The 16,893-nt window shown below is 43.3% G+C and overlaps 2 protein-coding genes across 2 annotated transcripts; one reads left to right on the plus strand and one right to left on the minus strand.

The window, feature by feature from the left end:
* Positions 1-444: 444 nt before the first annotated feature.
* tada2b (transcriptional adaptor 2B) lies at positions 445-8,504 on the plus strand. Its single transcript, XM_062066126.1, has 2 exons — positions 445-760; positions 3,999-8,504. Exons 1-2 carry the CDS (start codon positions 491-493, stop codon positions 5,184-5,186), a joined length of 1,458 nt encoding a protein of 485 aa, XP_061922110.1. The 5' UTR covers positions 445-490; the 3' UTR covers positions 5,187-8,504.
* Positions 7,877-13,969, minus strand: grpel1 (GrpE-like 1, mitochondrial). The gene is made up of 4 exons (XM_062066127.1): positions 13,811-13,969; positions 12,611-12,758; positions 9,477-9,558; positions 7,877-9,397 (listed from the first exon to the last, which is right to left on the minus strand). The coding sequence occupies exons 1-4, from the start codon at positions 13,876-13,878 to the stop codon at positions 9,051-9,053; spliced, it is 645 nt and encodes a 214-aa protein (XP_061922111.1). The 5' UTR covers positions 13,879-13,969; the 3' UTR covers positions 7,877-9,050.
* Between the last annotated feature and the right edge of the window lie 2,924 nt (positions 13,970-16,893).

Below are 16,893 nucleotides of genomic sequence, written 5' to 3' on the forward strand. Positions count from 1 at the left end.
CATCAACAATTGCATCATCAGAGAAATGGTAATGGAAATGTAACAGGTATAATATATAATATATATTATAATCATCACAATGATTCCCGAGCGCGGCCACCGCTGCTGCTCACTGCTCCCCTCATCTCCCAGGAGGTGAACATGGGGATGGGTCAAATGCAGAGGATAATTTCACCACACCTAGTGTGTGAGTATTGTTGGGACTTTAACTTAACTTTAACTTTTAATTGGTTATAAAAATGCTAATAATACCTTTTATTTCTCATTAATACGCAGCATGTTTGGGAAATAAAGTGAGGCAAACAACTTATTTTGTAAGAATCTTGAGCGTTCTTATCACTTTATTATTCGAGGTGGAGACCATTGAGGCTGCACTAACATCTCTCCTCCTGCAGGGGGCAGTGTCGTCCACTCGAGACGGCCTTTACTTCTCACTGCGCATGCCCGGGCATCCTACCCGCCCAACAACAAGAAGCTCGAGCCAGCCAACATGGCCGACCTGGGGAAGAAGTACTGCGTGAACTGCCTGGCAGACGTTACCAATCTCCGGCTCCGCTGCACCGACTGCCCGGATATCGAGCTGTGCCCCGAGTGTTTCTCGGCGGGGGCCGAGATAGGCAACCACCGGCGGTGGCACGGCTACCAGCAAGTCGACGGCGGTCGGTTCTCCCTCTGGGGTGCAGAGGCAGAAGGAGGATGGACGAGCAGGGAAGAGCAGTCGCTCCTCGATGCCATCGAGCAGTACGGCTTTGGAAACTGGGTACATCATTTTTTGTCAAACTTTATAACTTTCATTTACGTCTTGCAGGTACAAATGTTATTTTTTTATTGATAATACACACGAACTTTCGCTACGTAGTCACAAACCAGGTTTGCTTATCTAACACAACTGATAGTTGTACATGTACACTATATTGCCCAAAGTATTTGGCCACCCATCCAAATTATCAGAATCAGGTGTCCTAATCACTCGGCCTGGCCACAGGTGTATAAAATCAAGCACTTGGGCATGGAGACTGTTTCTACAAACATTTGTGAAAGAATGGGCCGCTCTCAGGAGCTCAGCGTGGAACTTTCATAGGATGCCACCTGTGTAACTAATACAGTCGTGAAATGTCCTTGTTCCTAAATATTCCAAAGTCAACAGCTTTATTATAAGAAAATGGAAGAGTTTGGGAACAACAGCAACTCGGCCTCAAAGTGGTAGGCCGCGTAAACTGACAGAGAGGGATCAGCGGATGCTGAAGCGCATAGTGCAAAGAGGTCGCCGACTTTCTGCACAGTCAGTTGCTACAGAGCTCCAAACTTCATGTGACCTCCCAATTAGCCCACGTACAGTACGCAGAGAGCTTCATGGAATGGGTTTCCATGGCCGAGCAGCCTGCATCTAAGCCATGCATCACTAATTCCAATGCAAAGCAGTGGTGTAAAGCAGTGGTCCCCAACCACCGGTCCGTGGATCGATTGAAATAAAATTTAAAAAATGTTTTTATTTTCATTAAAGACCTACTGAAATGCATTTTTTTTTATTTAAACGGGGATAGCAGATCTATTCTATGTGTCATACTTGATCATTATGCAATATTGCCATATTTTTGCTGAAAGGATTTAGTAGAGAACAACGACGATAAAGATCGCAACTTTTGGTATCTGACAAAAAAAAGCCTTGCCCCTACCGGAAGTAGCGTGACGTAGTCAGTTGAACATTTCCCCAAAGTTCCCTATTGTTTACAGTGATGGCGGCCAGAAGTGAGAGCGATTCGGACCGAGAAAGCGACGATTTCCCCATTAATTTGAGCGAGGATGAAAGATTTGTGGATGAGGAAAGTGCAAGTGAAGGACTAGTGGGGAGTGGAAGCGATTCAGATAGGGAAGATGCTGTGAGAGGCGGGTGGGACCTGATATTCAGCTGGGAATGACTACAACAGTAAATAAACACAAGACATACATATACTCTATTAGCCACAACACAACCAGGCTTATATTTAATACATTAATTAATGCCACAAATTAATCCCACATAACAAACACCTAGGTGTTTGTTATGCTAGCTCCTAGCTCCCGTCCATATAACCCGCCAATACAATTCAAACACGTGCACAACACACACAATCACTCAGCCCAAAGGACCGTTCACCTAACCCAAGATTCATAAAGCTTATATATTTACCCAAAGTTACGTACGTGACACGCACATACGGGCAAGCGATCAAATGTTTGGAAGTGCAGCTGCGTACTCACGGTACCGCGTCTGCGTCTGTGTATCCAAATCAAAGTAATCCTGGTAAGAGTCTGTGTTGTCCCAGTTCTCTACAGGCGTCTGTGTATCGAAGTCAAAGTCCTCCTGGTAAGAGTCTCTGTTGTCCGAGTTCTTCGATCTTGACTGCATCTTTCGGGAATGTAAACAATGAAACACCGGCTGTGTTGTGTTGCCGACTTCCCTCGCAAAATACTCCACTTCGCACCGACAACTTTCTTCTTTGCTTGCTCAGCTTCTTTCTCCATAATGCAATGAACAAATTGCAACAGATTCACCAACACAGATGTCCAGAATACTGTGGAATAATGAGATGAAAACAGAGCTATTTTGTATTGGCTTCAATGGGCTACCGATACTCCTGTTTCACTGGCTACGTCACGCGCATATGTCATCATCCAAAGGCGTTTTCAAGCGGAAGTTTAGCGGGAAATTTAAAATTGCACTTTATAAGTTAACCCGGCCGTATTGGCATGTGTTGCAATGTTAAGATTTCATCATTGATATATAAACTATCAGACTGCGTGGTCGGTAGTAGTGGGTTTCAGTAGGCCTTTAAATCAACATAAAAAACACAAGATACACTTACAATTAGTGCACCAACCCAGAAAACCTCCCTCCCCCATTTACACTCATTCACACAAAAGGGTTGTTTCTTTCTGTTATTAATATTTCTGGTTCCTGCATTATTTATCAATATAGATCAATACAGTCTGCAGGGATACAGTCCGTAAGCACACATGATTGTATTTTTTTATGACAAAAAATTAATAAATACCAAACCCCCCCTTCCCGGTCCGTGGGACAAATTTTCAAGCGTTGACCGGTCCGCAGTTACAAAAAGGTTGGGGACCACAGGTGTAAAGCATGTCGCCACTGGACTCTATCTAGAGCAGTGGAGACGCGTTCTCTGGAGTGATGAATCACGCTTTTCCATCTGGCAATCTGATGGACGAGTCTGGGTTTGGATGTTGCCAGGAGAACGGTACATTTCGGACTGCATTGTGCCGAGTGTGAAATTTGTTTGAGGAGGAATTATGGTGTGGGGTTGTTTTTCAGGAGTTGGGCTTGGACCCTTAGTTCCAGTGAAAGGAACTTTGAATGCTCCAGGATACCAAAACATTTTGGACAATTCCATGCTCCCAACCTTGTTGGAACAGTTTGGAGTGGGCCCCTTCCTTTTCCAACATTACTGTGCACCAGCGCACAAAGCAAGGTCCATAAAGACATGAATGACCGAGTCTGGTGTGGATGAACTTGACTGGCCTGCACAGAGTCCTGACCTGAACCCAATAGAACACCTTTGGGATGAATTAGAACGGAGCCTGAGAGCCAGACTTTCTCGACCAACATCAGTGTGTGACCTCACCAATGCGCTTGGAAGAATGGGCGAAAATTCCTATAAACACACTCCGCAACCTTGTGGACAGCCTTCCCAGAAGAGTTGAAGCTGTAGTAGCTACATCATATTGAACCCTATGGGTTAGGAATGGGATGGCACTTCAAGTTCATATGTGAGTCAAGGCAGGTGGCCAAATACTTTTGGCAATATAGTGTATTTCTTGCAACTGACATGTATTATAATTGTTAGAATAGATTTTATGGCAAAATAATGGCAGACACAAACTTCATATCTATAGTCAAGTTTGAATGTCACTCTGCAATAATAGTGACTTGCTTTAATGATGTCATGTATTGCCACTCTGCATTAATAGTAACTTGTTTTAATGATGTTGTGCAGGAGGACATGGCTGCCCACGTTGGAGCCAATCGGACTCCCCAGGAAGTCATGGAGCACTACGTGGCTATGTACATCCACGGCAACCTGGGAAAGGCCTGCATCCCCGACAGCATCCCTAACCGGGTGACGGACCATACGTGCCCGAGCGGGGGGCCGCTGTCGCCCAGCCTCACCACTCCGCTGCCCCCGCTGGACATCAGCCTGGCCGAGCAGCAGCAGCTGGGCTACATGCCGCTGCGGGACGACTACGAGATCGAGTATGACCAGGACGCAGAGAAACTCATCAGCGGGCTTTCAGTCAACTACGACGACGAGGACGTGGAGATCGAAATGAAGCGCGCCCACGTGGACATGTACGTGCGTAAACTACGTGAGAGGCAGCGGCGGAAGAACATCGCCCGGGACTACAACCTAGTACCTGCTTTCCTGGGGCGGGACAAGAAAGACACACGAGAGAAAGACAAGGCAGGTCCACTTGGAGTTGTCGGCGCCGCTGCTGGTGGGATTGGAGCGGTAGCTGGCAGTGCCACGGCGGGACCGGGTTCCACGACGACGGCAGGAACGTGTCCAGTTCCCACCACGCCCAAAAGGAAGCTCACCAAGGAGGAAAAGGATCAGAGGGCGCACCTACGGGGGCTTTGCCAGTTCATGGCCCACAGAGAAGTCGAGGAGCTCTTTGAGAACATGCACAAAGAGCGCACGCTGAGGGCCAAGGTGCGTGAGCTGCAGCGGTACCGCCGCAATGGCATCACCCGCCTGGACGAGTCCGCCGAGTACGAGGCGGCGCGGCACAAGCGCGAGAAGCGCAAGGAGAACAAGAGCTTGGTCATCTCCAAGCGGGGGGGTTGTGTGGGACTCGGCGGGGGGGTGGGCAGTGCGGTCGGAAGCCTCGGCGTCGGTTGTGTGATCAAAGAGGAAGGCAAAGAGGGCGAGTTTGCCGCCATCGAGAACCTGACGGGCTTTGAGCTGCTGTCGGACCACGAGAAGGTCCTGTGTAACTCTCTGAACCTGAGCCCCGCCCGCTACCTGACAGTGAAGACCATTATCATCAAGGACAACCTGCAGAAAAGGCAGGGCATCCCCGCTAAGAGCCGGCTGCCCAGCTACCTGGACAAGGTGCTCAGGAAGCGCATCGTCACCTTTCTCACGGAGAGTGGTTGGATATCCAGAGACAGAGACGCTGCTTAAATGACTGACTTGTGGCCTTTTTGTGCCTTTTTTTATGTGGCATTGTGAATGTGTACATTAGATCCCCGCTATTCCTGGGGTTACATTGCCAGTTACCCTCCCGCGCGAAAAGCACACCCGTAAAACACCCTATAAATGCCTATTTTTGTTACTCTAAAGGTATCGTTTTTTTTCAGGCTGATACCAATACAGACCTACCTGCTTTTCAGGACCGATACCAATGAGTTATTTATATCTAATATTTTATTAAATGTAAAATTAACTGTTATTTTTGCAGCACGTTTCATTAGCAGCACGCGTAGCAAAACACCATCGTAGCAATGCTGGCATTTCAGGTGGCTATAAGGTTTGACGTTTTTTTTCCCCATTCTCGCGGAATGTTTGCAGAACATTTGGTGCAAATAGCACGCAAAATGTCTTCCTCTGAAACGGTGAAGTCCCGCACAATCAGCGCCATGTTTGTTTACAGTGAGCTCGGGGAAAGATTACAACAAGTCCTTTACAGCATGACCAGGAAAAAAGGGATCACTTGATTTGCTCACCCTTACCCACCTGCAGCACAGTGCGGGTAATCACGCCTCATTGGAGTGTTTTTTTTTAATGTTATCAGATTTATTGGTATGTCATAATTCCTCATATCAGCCTGATAATTATCTATTTGATATTTATTGTGCATCCCTACTCTGACACATTTTAAATTCAGTTTTACTTATTAGGAAACCTATAGTATTGTACAAACCCCGTTTCCATATGAGTTGGGAAATTGTGTTAGATGTAAATATAAACGGAATACAATGATTTGCAAATCCTTTTCAACTCCTATTCAATTGAATGCACTACAAAGACAAGATATTTGATGTTCAAACTCATAAACTTTATTTTTTTTGTGCAAATAATCATTAACTTAGAATTTCATGGCTGCAGCATGTGCCAAAGTAGTTGGGAAAGGGCATGTTCACCACTGTGTTACATGGCCTTTCCTTTAGACAACACTCAGTAAACGTTTGGGAACTGAGGAGACACATTTTTTAAGCTTCTCAGGTGGAATTCTTTCCCATTCTTGCTTGATGTACAGCTTAAGTTGTTCAACAGTCCGGCGGTTTCCGTTGTGGTATTTTAGGCTTCATAATGCGCCACACATTTTCAATGGGAGACAGGTCTGGACTACAGGCAGGCCAGTCTAGTACCCGCACTCTTTTACTATGAAGCCACGTTGATCTAACATGTGGCTTGGCATTGTCTTGCTGAAATAAGCAGGGGCGTCTATGGTAACGTTGCTTGGATGGCAACATATGTTGTTCCAAAACCTGTATATGTACCTTTCAGCATTAATGGCGCCTTCACAGATCTGTAAGTTACCCATGTCTTGGGCACTAATACACCCCCATACCATCACAGATGTTGGCTTTTCAACTTTGCGCCTATAACAAACCGTATGGTTCTTTTCCTCTGTGGTCCGGAGGACACGACGTCCACAGTTTCCAAAAACAATTTGAAATGTGGACTCGTCAGACCACAGAACACTTTTCCACTTTGTATCAGTCCATCTTAGATGAGCTCAGGCCCAGCGAAGCCGACGGCGTTTCTGGGTGTTGTTGATAAACGGTTTTCGCCTTGCATAGGAGAATTTTAACTTGCACTTACAGATGTAACGACCAACTGTAGTTACTGACAGTGGGTTTCTGAAGTGTTCCTGAGCCCATGTGGTGATATCCTTTACACACTGATGTCGCTTGTTGATACAGTACAGCCTGAGGGATCGAAGGTCACAGGCTTAAGCAGCTAAGTGATTTCTCCAGATTCTCTGAACCCTTTGATATTACGGACCGTAGATGATGAAATCCCTAAATTCTTTGCAATAGCTGTTTGAGAAAGGTTTTTCTTAAACTGTTCCAACAATTTGCTCACGCATTTGTTGACAAAGTGGTGACCCTCGCCCCATCCTTGTTTGTGAATGACTGAGCATTTCATGGAATCTACTTTTATACCCAATCATGGCACCCACCTGTTCCCAATTTGCCTGTTCACCTGTGGGATGTTCCAAATAAGTGTTTGATGAGCATTCCTCAACTTTATCAGTATTTATTGCCACCTTTCCCAACTTCTTTGGCACGTGTTGCTGGCATCAAATTCTAAAGTTAATGATTATTTGCAAAAAAAAAAAGTTTATCAGTTTGAACATCAAATATGTTGTCTTTGTAGCATATTCAACTGAATATGGGTTGAAAATGATTTGCAAATCATTGTATTCAGTTTATATTTACATCTAACACAATTTCCCAACTCATATGGAAACGGGGTTTGTACTTACAAAACATGAATTCCAGAAAATCAAATCTTGTCAAGTATCTTTCTGCTGCAAAATGAGTTAATTGACTAGTGAGACAGCCGATAACGCCATCTCACCACTTTCTTTTTAAGTTACAATAAGAAAACAGCATTATTTACAATTTAATGCAAGAAAAATTAAATTATATCAGGGGGCAATGTTGAACCATGAATAGGTGGGGATATACTGTATAGGAAATGTCCTTGCTGGAGGATATAGAACAAAAGAGCCATATTTGTGTGTGGATTGTCAGTATTTTGTGTCATCGTTGGGTTTGTTCATGTGTCTGCCTTATTGTTACAATTTGAAAGACATCCACAGAGATCTCAACATGTTTTACCAATTCGATGACATTTATTGTTAAAGGAGCACCTCATAGGCTCCCCATATCAAAAAGACCAGCGACCTGTTTGATGAAATTCACATTTTTTCAGGGTTGGAGTTGCTTTGCACGGTTGACCAGATGAAACAAAGGGATTAGATTTTGCCCCCCAATAGAAAAAAGTCATTTAATTGTTTTCCAGTGCACTTTTGGTTGCGGCTGACTGCCTCTTTTTAGAGCCGAGCCAGTTGAAATAATGTGTAAGGCACAACCAGGTGTGTTTTAGTCACCTGTAAAATGTCAGTGCGGTTGAATGTGACGTCCCTGTCAAAGTGCTCAGTCCTAGTTTTGATTTTACTCCCAATTTTAATTTGCAGTTGATAATAGTCCCCCAACACATATTTATTGATAGTAATTGCATTCTTGTCACCTTGCAACTTTGTGCCCTTAAATTGTGACTCTGAAAATATGAGTAAGGAAAGTTTGCTTACATTATCTACCGACATGTAAATAATTTATGAAATGACAATAACTAGTGACCTGTACATGATTTTGTCATGGAATTTTTGATAGCTTTTGTAATTAAAACTAATTTTATATGGCAAAGATGTCCTTAAACGACATGGTGGTATGTGTGCACAATTTATTAAACATGCATAATGTTGAATATAAAATGTCCTCTGCTGTGATTGACAGGCGCAAACAAGCAAGCCACTGGCATAAGATGACAGTTGTGTCAGTTTTATTTTGATGTTGTCAATGCAAATGTCACTTTAGGTTGAGGTACTGTAACATTGTTCTGCTTGCAGGACCGTAAGAAGAGATCAATGTGGAATGATTCCTAAAGTTTCCCTGCCGCTCAATTGTAAGTTGGTTTTATTCATCATTAGCAAATCTTTTGATGGTTTCGAGTTCACACAGACAATTATGTCACTGTTTAAAAATGCCCCTTGAGGTTTATAAGTTTCTTACTGTTTTTAACAAGGTGCCAACTCAACAGAAACATAGTCATCCTCAAGAAGTTAACATTTCAATTGACACTCACTTTCTACTGAATGGCTTTTGCCAAAAAGTGGCTAGTGATCGCCAGATTAAACTAAAGACAAGTTGTGATGAAATCATTTTTGTTTACTGTCCCATTACAGACGAACACAGCCAATCTTCACCTGGCACAGGAAGCCCAGTGTGCATGGTTACAGTCTCAATCGCCTGCCTAGGGGGCTTTGACCACGCCCACCTCTGCCGGCCTGAGAACACGTTCGTGAAGCGTGTAGCCCACCTTGGTCACTACGGCGACAGTGCCGGGCTCTTTCCCCTCTGTGACCATCTCAAAGATGGCATCGTGCTTGTACGGGTCGAACACCTGACCATCAGGGTTGAGCTTGACGAGGCCGTGCCTGGTGAACACCTTCTGGATCGCCGCCTCCGTCATCACCAGGCCGTCGTAAAGGTTCTTCAGGTGAATGTTGTGGCTTGTCAATTCCTCTTTGGGCACGCTTTCTGTCGCCTTCTCCAAAATGTCGGCCACCTCCAGCAGGTCCTTGCAGAAGTCCTTAATACCTGGTGAAGAACAGATTGTATAAATACTGCATTCATTTCCTTTGTTGAGCCAAAGGGTGCTCATTAGGGATAGGTTTACCAAATAATTTAGCATTCTCAACCATCCCCCGATGCCTCGTCCGGAGGTTCTCTGTATCTGCCAAGGCTCGCTTGTACTTATCCTGAAATGACAGATTTGTTATCAAAGTACAGCCAAACTTGTCTTTAGCAACCTCTTAAGGAAAACGACAAAAGGTTGCCATGACAAACTCACACATTGAAACGGGATTTGATGGGAAGCTTCAAATTAGTAAAACACATGCGATGAAATGTTAAGTAATGGCGATGGATTTGTTGAGATGGCAGGAGTATAGAGCTGCTGCTTGGTGAGTCGTTCAAACTTTGAAAACAAATGAGAAAGGGTGCTTGTTGGCGCAAGAATATAAGTATGCGGACGTAGGTGTAGTACGTACACCACCGTAACATAGATGTAACGGTACAGTCTGTCCCATATGCAAACATCCATAGTAGTTTATGTCGACCCCAATTTAAATTATTTATTAATTGATCAAACTTAAACATTATGGAAAAAAGCACAATCGATAAATTACGTAGCAAGTTTATCCTTAAAGTACTAAATAGGTACATAACTCAAATTATGCAGCAATTTTGCACAAATAGAGTACAGCAGGAGAGGCAGTACATAAAATCACAATAAATCCGGTTGATTTTCAGATGAAACGTTCTGGATTTAATAATAGGTTATGTATCCATCCATCCATTTTAAATCAATCAATCAATCATCCATCCATCCATCCATTTTCTACCGCTTATTCCCTTCGGGGTCGCGGGGGGCGCTGGAGCCTATCTCAGCTGCAATCGGGCGGAAGGCGGGGTACACCCTGGACAAGTCGCCACCTCATCGCAGGGCCAACACAGATAGACAGACAACATTCACACTCACATTCAATCAATCAATGTTTACTTATATAGCCCTAAATCATGAGTGTCTCAAAGGGCTGCACAAGCCACAACGACCAGATCCCACATCAGGGCAAGAAAAAACTCAACCCAATGGGATAACAATGAGAAACCTTGGAGGCCCCCCACTGGTCGACCAGTGCAATGGACGTCGAGTGGATCTAGCATAATATTGAAAGAGTCCAGTCCATAGTGGATCTAACATAATAGTGAGAATTTTCTACCGCTTGTCGCGGGGGTGCTGGAGCCTCTCTCAGCTGCATTCGGGCGGTAGGCGGGGTACACCCTGGACAAGTCGCCAGCTCATCTCAGGGGCCAACACAGATAGACAGACAACATTCACACTCACATTCACACACTAGGGTTCAATTTAGTGTTGCCAATCAACCTATCCCCAGGTGCATGTCTTTGGAAGTGGGAGGAAGCCGGAGTACCCGGAGGGAACCCACGCAGTCACGGGGAGAACATGTTAACTCCACACAGAAAGATCCTGAGCCCAGGATCGAACCCAGGACCTTTGTATTGTGAGGCACACGCACTAACCCCTATATCACCGTGCTGCCAATAGGTTATGTAAACGCAAAAAAATCAGGAAAACGGGCAAGTCTCCCGCTCTTCTTCTCCAGTTGGCTCTTCTGCCTGTTTTAGAATAGGATAGAGGTTGCTTATCCCACAATGAGGAAATTATGTGGTTGCAGTGCAGATACAAAAAATTACGGAAAAAAACCCCCACATGAGAACAAGAAGAAAACAGAGGACATAACAGAGCTGATGCAACCAGCTGCCACTTCAGCGGCATTATTTCTACATACAGCTACAAGAGTAAAACAACGAAATAAAACAATTTTCACCTAGAACTTGGTGTTGACTGCTGTCTGGTAGCACTAAGCAGCAGCTGGTGAATATTGGAGCAGTAACAAACTAGCAGTGCAAAATGCACTCAGTGGAATTTAGCAGTATGACCTGATCTATTAACATCACGCATCATTGCAGAGCATGTTTGATGTCAGTGGCCGCTATATGGAGTAAAAAATGAAGGTTTATTACATCATATTTCTCAGCAGGAGACATTTTTTGTGGCTGCAAACACTGTTTTGCAGTAAAAACCTGGGGCCGTACTTATCAAGCTTCTTAGAGTGCCATTTTACACTTAAGTCCTGAGAATTTGCGAAATTTAGTCCTACTCTCAAACTTGAAGTGAATTGTGAATTATATTTTATATAGCGCTTTTCTCTAGTGACTCAAAGCGCTTTACATAGTGAAACCCAATATCTAAGTTACATTTGAACCAGTGTGGGTGGCACTGGGAGCAGGTGGGTAAAGTGTCTTGCCCAAGGACACAACGGCAGTGACTAGGATGGCGGAAGCGGGGATCGAACCTGCAACCCTCAAGTTGCTGGCACAGCCGCTCTACCAACCGAGCTATAGAATAAAAGCTTTTTATCAACGTTCTTAAGTCTAAGAATCACTCCTACTCTCCACGATATTTAAGAGACCTTCAGAGGTGTCTTAAGTGGTTAGGAGTTGCCAGCAGGGGATGGCACTGAGGCGAGAGAGACGTGCGCGAACGTTCAGGGAACGGAACAATGTTTTGTTTTTTTTGATGACGAGCAGCTGATCAAACGGTATCGTTTAGACAGAGCGGATATTATTTTTGTCACAGATTTAATACTTTTCGATTCCTTGTTGATTTCTGCATGTGTCTGCAGCGGGCTAGTATATATAGAGCCACCCACACCAGTTTCAAATTAGTTGCCTAATTAATGAATTGGAAAGAAAATGTTATGACAGTAGCGTATGTGTGTGGCCGTGAGGTGAGTGACGTCAGTGAGTGTGTGGGCGATAGAAGAGAGGGAGCGGTAGCGTGAGTGCCGGCGGGGACTAGTTTGTTTTGTATTATTTTGTAGTTTATTGTCAAAATATACACTCCCATTGTCCACTTAAATATTTCCAAGATATTTCTTTATTCTTAGACAAGGGATTCCCTTCCGTGATTGGTCATTTCTATGGACACAGAAATGACGTCACCTAAAATTCCGTTTACGGCACATAGTAATGTCGTAATTCAGCTCTGAGTGTGACACTTAAGATTCAGTCCTACACTTCGCTGAAAGTGTGAGTAAGATGCTTGATAACTAACTTTTAAGTGCAGCTTTCAGCGAAGAATTTATTTACTCTTAAGTCAACTCTTAGCAGACTTCTTAGGAGTAATTCTAAGAAGCTTGATAAGTACGGCCCCTGATGCTCACTCACAGTCATTTCCCTGAGCTGCTCCTCCAGCTGGGTCTTCTCCGCCAGGACCTTCTCCACCGCACTCTGCTCGGGCTTCTCACTCTTCTCCCCTGCACTGTTGCCGTCCTTCAGCCCGGAGGCTGCTGTGCATAACCGCCGTGGGGATGCTCTAAATGTGAAGAAAGGGAGACATCCCGGTTACTACTTCTTGTAGAACACCAAAGACAATGCACCTGGGGATAGGTTGATTGGCAACACTAAAATTTGCCCTAGTGTGTGAATGTTGAATGTGAGTGTCAATGTTGTCTAACTGTGTTGGCCCTGCGATGAGGTGGCGACTTGTCCAGGGTGTACGCCGACTTCCGCCCGAATCCCCTGCGACCCCGAAAGGGACAAGCGGTAGAAAAATGGATGGATGGACCCGTAAACCCATGTTACAAGGCTAGCATAACCACTTAAGGACACCATGAAACATACTAAACATATGTATTGTTATATTTAGCTATAACCAAATCGATACATTTATTTGATCTCTCACGAATTGATTTAAGTTGAAAAGTTGAAAAACTTATTCGGGTGTTACCACTTAGTGGTCAATTGTACGGAATGTACTGTACAATCTAGTAATAAAAGTTTCAATCAATCAAACGGGAGCATTGTTGGCAGTGGTCCCCAACCACCGGGCAGCGGCCCGCTACTGGTACGTAGATCGATTGGTACCGGGCCGCACAAGAAATAATCAAAAAATAATAAAACATTTTATTTTTAATTAAATCAACATAAAAAACACAAGATACTTACAACAAAAAAAACCTCCCTCCCCCATTTACACTCATTCGCACAAATGGGTTGTTTATTTGTGTTATTAATATTTCTGGTTCCTACATTATATATCAATGTAGTCTGCAGGGATACAGTCCATAAGCACACATGATTGTATTTTTTAAGGCAAAATTTACTAGTGTTGACCGGTCCGCAGTGACAAAAAGGTTGGGGACCACTGATTGTTGGTCATTAGCAACCCTTCGGCTGTTTACTAGTACTGACGTAACCACACTCATTACTACAAAACGTCATGCAATGGAGGACAATAGTAGCAATGTACACTAATATTTAGCTTATACATTGTAAAACGGAACTATGTCGAGGTATGTCGTCAGACGATGCCATGCTAACAACGCACACGTTACACGCATTAAGGTAATTTGTTAGGGTCCTAACCTCCCAATGGTGGCCAGGGTGGCGTAGGAGAAGCTCTGCCGCGCCGCTCGCACACACAAACTCGCCATTTTCCTCTCGAATGAAACAAGCTCCTTGCGGTGCACGCTGACAGGGACACCCTAGTATGGTGCGAGCTGGCCTATCGGGAGAGAGAAAAGGCGGGGCTTGTTTTCCCCGACCAATTGCCTGGGGAAGCGGATATGACAACGGCAAGTAGTTCGCTTGCGCTGGAGTTAAAGGTGAAAAGCACACACGTGATCAAGGACGAGCGTATGTAATAAGGTTATTACATAAAACATTGAATCATGATTATACAATTACATACTCAAGGGTATTCATGATTTAAAATTATTGGGGGTGATTGTTATGAAAGAGTAATGTGAACTTTAAAAATAAATTGGGAAAAAATCGATTCGAATTCGAATCGCGATTCTCACATTGTGCGATTCAGAATTGATTCTCATTTTAAAAAAATCTATATTTATCTATTTATTTTTAAATATTTTAAAAAATGGTTTTTTTAAATTAATCAATCCAACAAAACAATACACAGCAATACCATAACAATGCAATCCAATTCCAAAACCAAACCCGACCCAGCAACACTCAGAACTGCAATAAACAGAGCAATTGAGAGACACAAACACGACACAGAACAAACCAAAAGTAGTGAAACAAAAATGAATATTATCAACAACAGTATCAATATTAGTTACAATTTCAACATAGCAGTGATTAAAAATCCCTCATTGACATTATCGTTTGACATTTATAAAAAAAAAAGAAGAAAAAAAGAACAATAGTGTCACAGTGGCTTACACTTGCATCGCATCTCATAAGCTTGTGTCCAATATTTTCACAAAGATAAAATAAGTCATATTTTTGGTTCATTTAATAGTTAAAACAAATTTACATTATTGCAATCAGTTGATAAAACATTGTACTTTACAATTATAAAAGTTTTTTTTTACAAAAATCTACTACTCTGCTTGCATGTCAGCAGACTGGGGTAGATCCTGCTGAAATCCTATGTATTGAATGAATACAGAATCGTTTGAATCGGGAAAAAAATCGTTTTTGAATCGAGAATCGTGTTGAATTGAAAAAAAAAAACGCTTTTAAATCGAATCGTGACCCCAAGAATCGATATTGAATCGAATCGTGGGACACCCAAAGATTCACAGCCCTACTATACAGTATTCCTAGCTCTTCACTTTCCCCACATTTTATTTTACAGCCTTATTTCAAAATGAAACAACTTTATTTTTGTCCTAAAAATTCTACACAGCCATAATGACAATGAGAACATGTTTTTATATACATTTGCACATTTATTAAAAAAAAAATCACATGTGCATAAGTATTGTTGTTATTTATGTTATGTTAGCTACCTCTCTGTGTATGTTAGTTACCTCTCTTTTTTTATAATGGATATTTTCTGCTGGATCTACTCTCTATTTTATGCTGCAGCTGTTATATATATACTTTAATATTGTACATGGTAATTGTTATATATTGTATATATTATATAAAAATATATTTTAATATAATGATATAATATATCAGTGCATATCATATACTGTACATATAATATGCAAATATTACATATATGCTGCGATGAGGTGGCGACTTGTCCACGGTGTACCCCGTCTTCCGCCCGAATGCAGCTGAGATAGGCTCCAGCACCCCCCGCGACCCCAAAAAAGGGACAAGCGGTAGAAAATGGATGGATGGATATTACATATATGTTATATTTTATATTGCTACTGTGGTACATTTTTAGTCTACTTTATACCTGCATTATCCTTTCCATCCTTACACTTTCCATCCTTTGTAACTGAGCTACTGTGTGGAACAATTTCCCTTGTGGATCATTAAAGTTTGTCTAAGACTAAGTATTCACAACCTTTGTTCAATACTTGGTTGATGCACTTTTGGCAGCAATTACAGTCTTTTTGAATACGATGCCACAAACTTGGAACACCTATCTTTGGACAGTTTGACCCATTTCTCTTTGCAGCACCTCTCAAGCTCCATCAGGTTGGATGAGAAGTGTTGGTTTTCATGCAGGTTATCTCTGTATATTGCTACATTCATCTTAGTCTAGTCAGGGAGGTGACCAAGAACCCAATGGTCACTCTGTCAGAGCTACAACATTCCTCTGTGGAGAGAGGAGAACGTCCCAGAAGGACAACCGTCTCTGCAGAAATCCACCAATCAGGCCTGTGTGGTAGATTGGCCAGACGGAAGCCATTTCTTAGACCCTGAGAAACAAAATTATCAGGTCTGATTAGACAAAAATGGAACTCTTTGGGGTGAATGCCAGGCGTCATGCTTGGAGGAAACCAGGCACCGCTCATCACCAGGCCAATACCATCCCTCATACCTCGGCACCCTCATATCTGCTGACCTCTCCTGGACCCAAAATACAACTGCGGTCAAGGCCCAGCGGAGACTCCACTTCCTGAGGGTGCTGAGGAAGAATAGACTGGAGAGGCAGCTGATGGTGACCTTCTATCGCTCGGCTGTCGAGAGCCTGCTGATGTACTGCATAACAGTGTGGTACGCCAGCTGCACTGAAGCAGACAAACAGGCGATTCAGAGGGTCATAAAGTCTGCACAAAAAAATCATCGGCTGCCCCCTCCCCTCCCTGAAGGATTTACACAACTCCCGCTGCCTCAACAGAGCAAAAAGCATCACCAAGGACAGCACACACCCTGACTTCCACCTGTTCGACCTGCTACCATCGGGCAGGCGCTATAGGTGCATCAGAGCCAGGACAAACAGGCTCAGAGACAGCTTCTTTCCCAGAGCTGTCACCATCTTGAACTCTAACTTATAATAATAATTCACCCCTATACAATATCCTACCCTAATACCCTACTGTGCAATATTACCCTTCAAGTGCAATACGTCCGACACTGATTGTTATTTATTAATCCGGTACTCTTGTCTTGTTCTGTATATTGTACAGTATTTTGCAGAGGTGGGACCAAGTCATTGCTTTGCAAGTCACAAGTAAGTCTCAAGTCTTTGCCCTCAAGTCTCGAGTCAAGTCCCGAGTCAAGACAGGCAAGTCCCG

Source organism: Entelurus aequoreus, linkage group LG12, assembly GCF_033978785.1.
Source record: "Entelurus aequoreus isolate RoL-2023_Sb linkage group LG12, RoL_Eaeq_v1.1, whole genome shotgun sequence".
Taxonomy (NCBI): domain Eukaryota; kingdom Metazoa; phylum Chordata; class Actinopteri; order Syngnathiformes; family Syngnathidae; genus Entelurus; species Entelurus aequoreus.

What these genes read in the sequence shown, in the direction of transcription:
- tada2b (XM_062066126.1), top strand. Translation starts at nt 491, where the DNA reads ATGGCCGACCTGGGGAAGAAGTACTGCGTGAACTGCCTGGCAGACGTT. An exon ending in AGTACGGCTTTGGAAACTGG is followed by an intron (nt 761 to 3,998) that starts GTACATCATTTT and finishes GATGTTGTGCAG; the next exon opens with GAGGACATGGCTGCCCACGT.
- grpel1 (XM_062066127.1), bottom strand. Translation starts at nt 13,878, where the DNA reads ATGGCGAGTTTGTGTGTGCGAGCGGCGCGGCAGAGCTTCTCCTACGCC. An exon ending in ACCCTGGCCACCATTGGGAG is followed by an intron (nt 12,759 to 13,810) that starts GTTAGGACCCTA and finishes CTTCACATTTAG; the next exon opens with AGCATCCCCACGGCGGTTAT. An exon ending in AGCAGCTCAGGGAAATGACT is followed by an intron (nt 9,559 to 12,610) that starts GTGAGTGAGCAT and finishes CTGTCATTTCAG; the next exon opens with GATAAGTACAAGCGAGCCTT.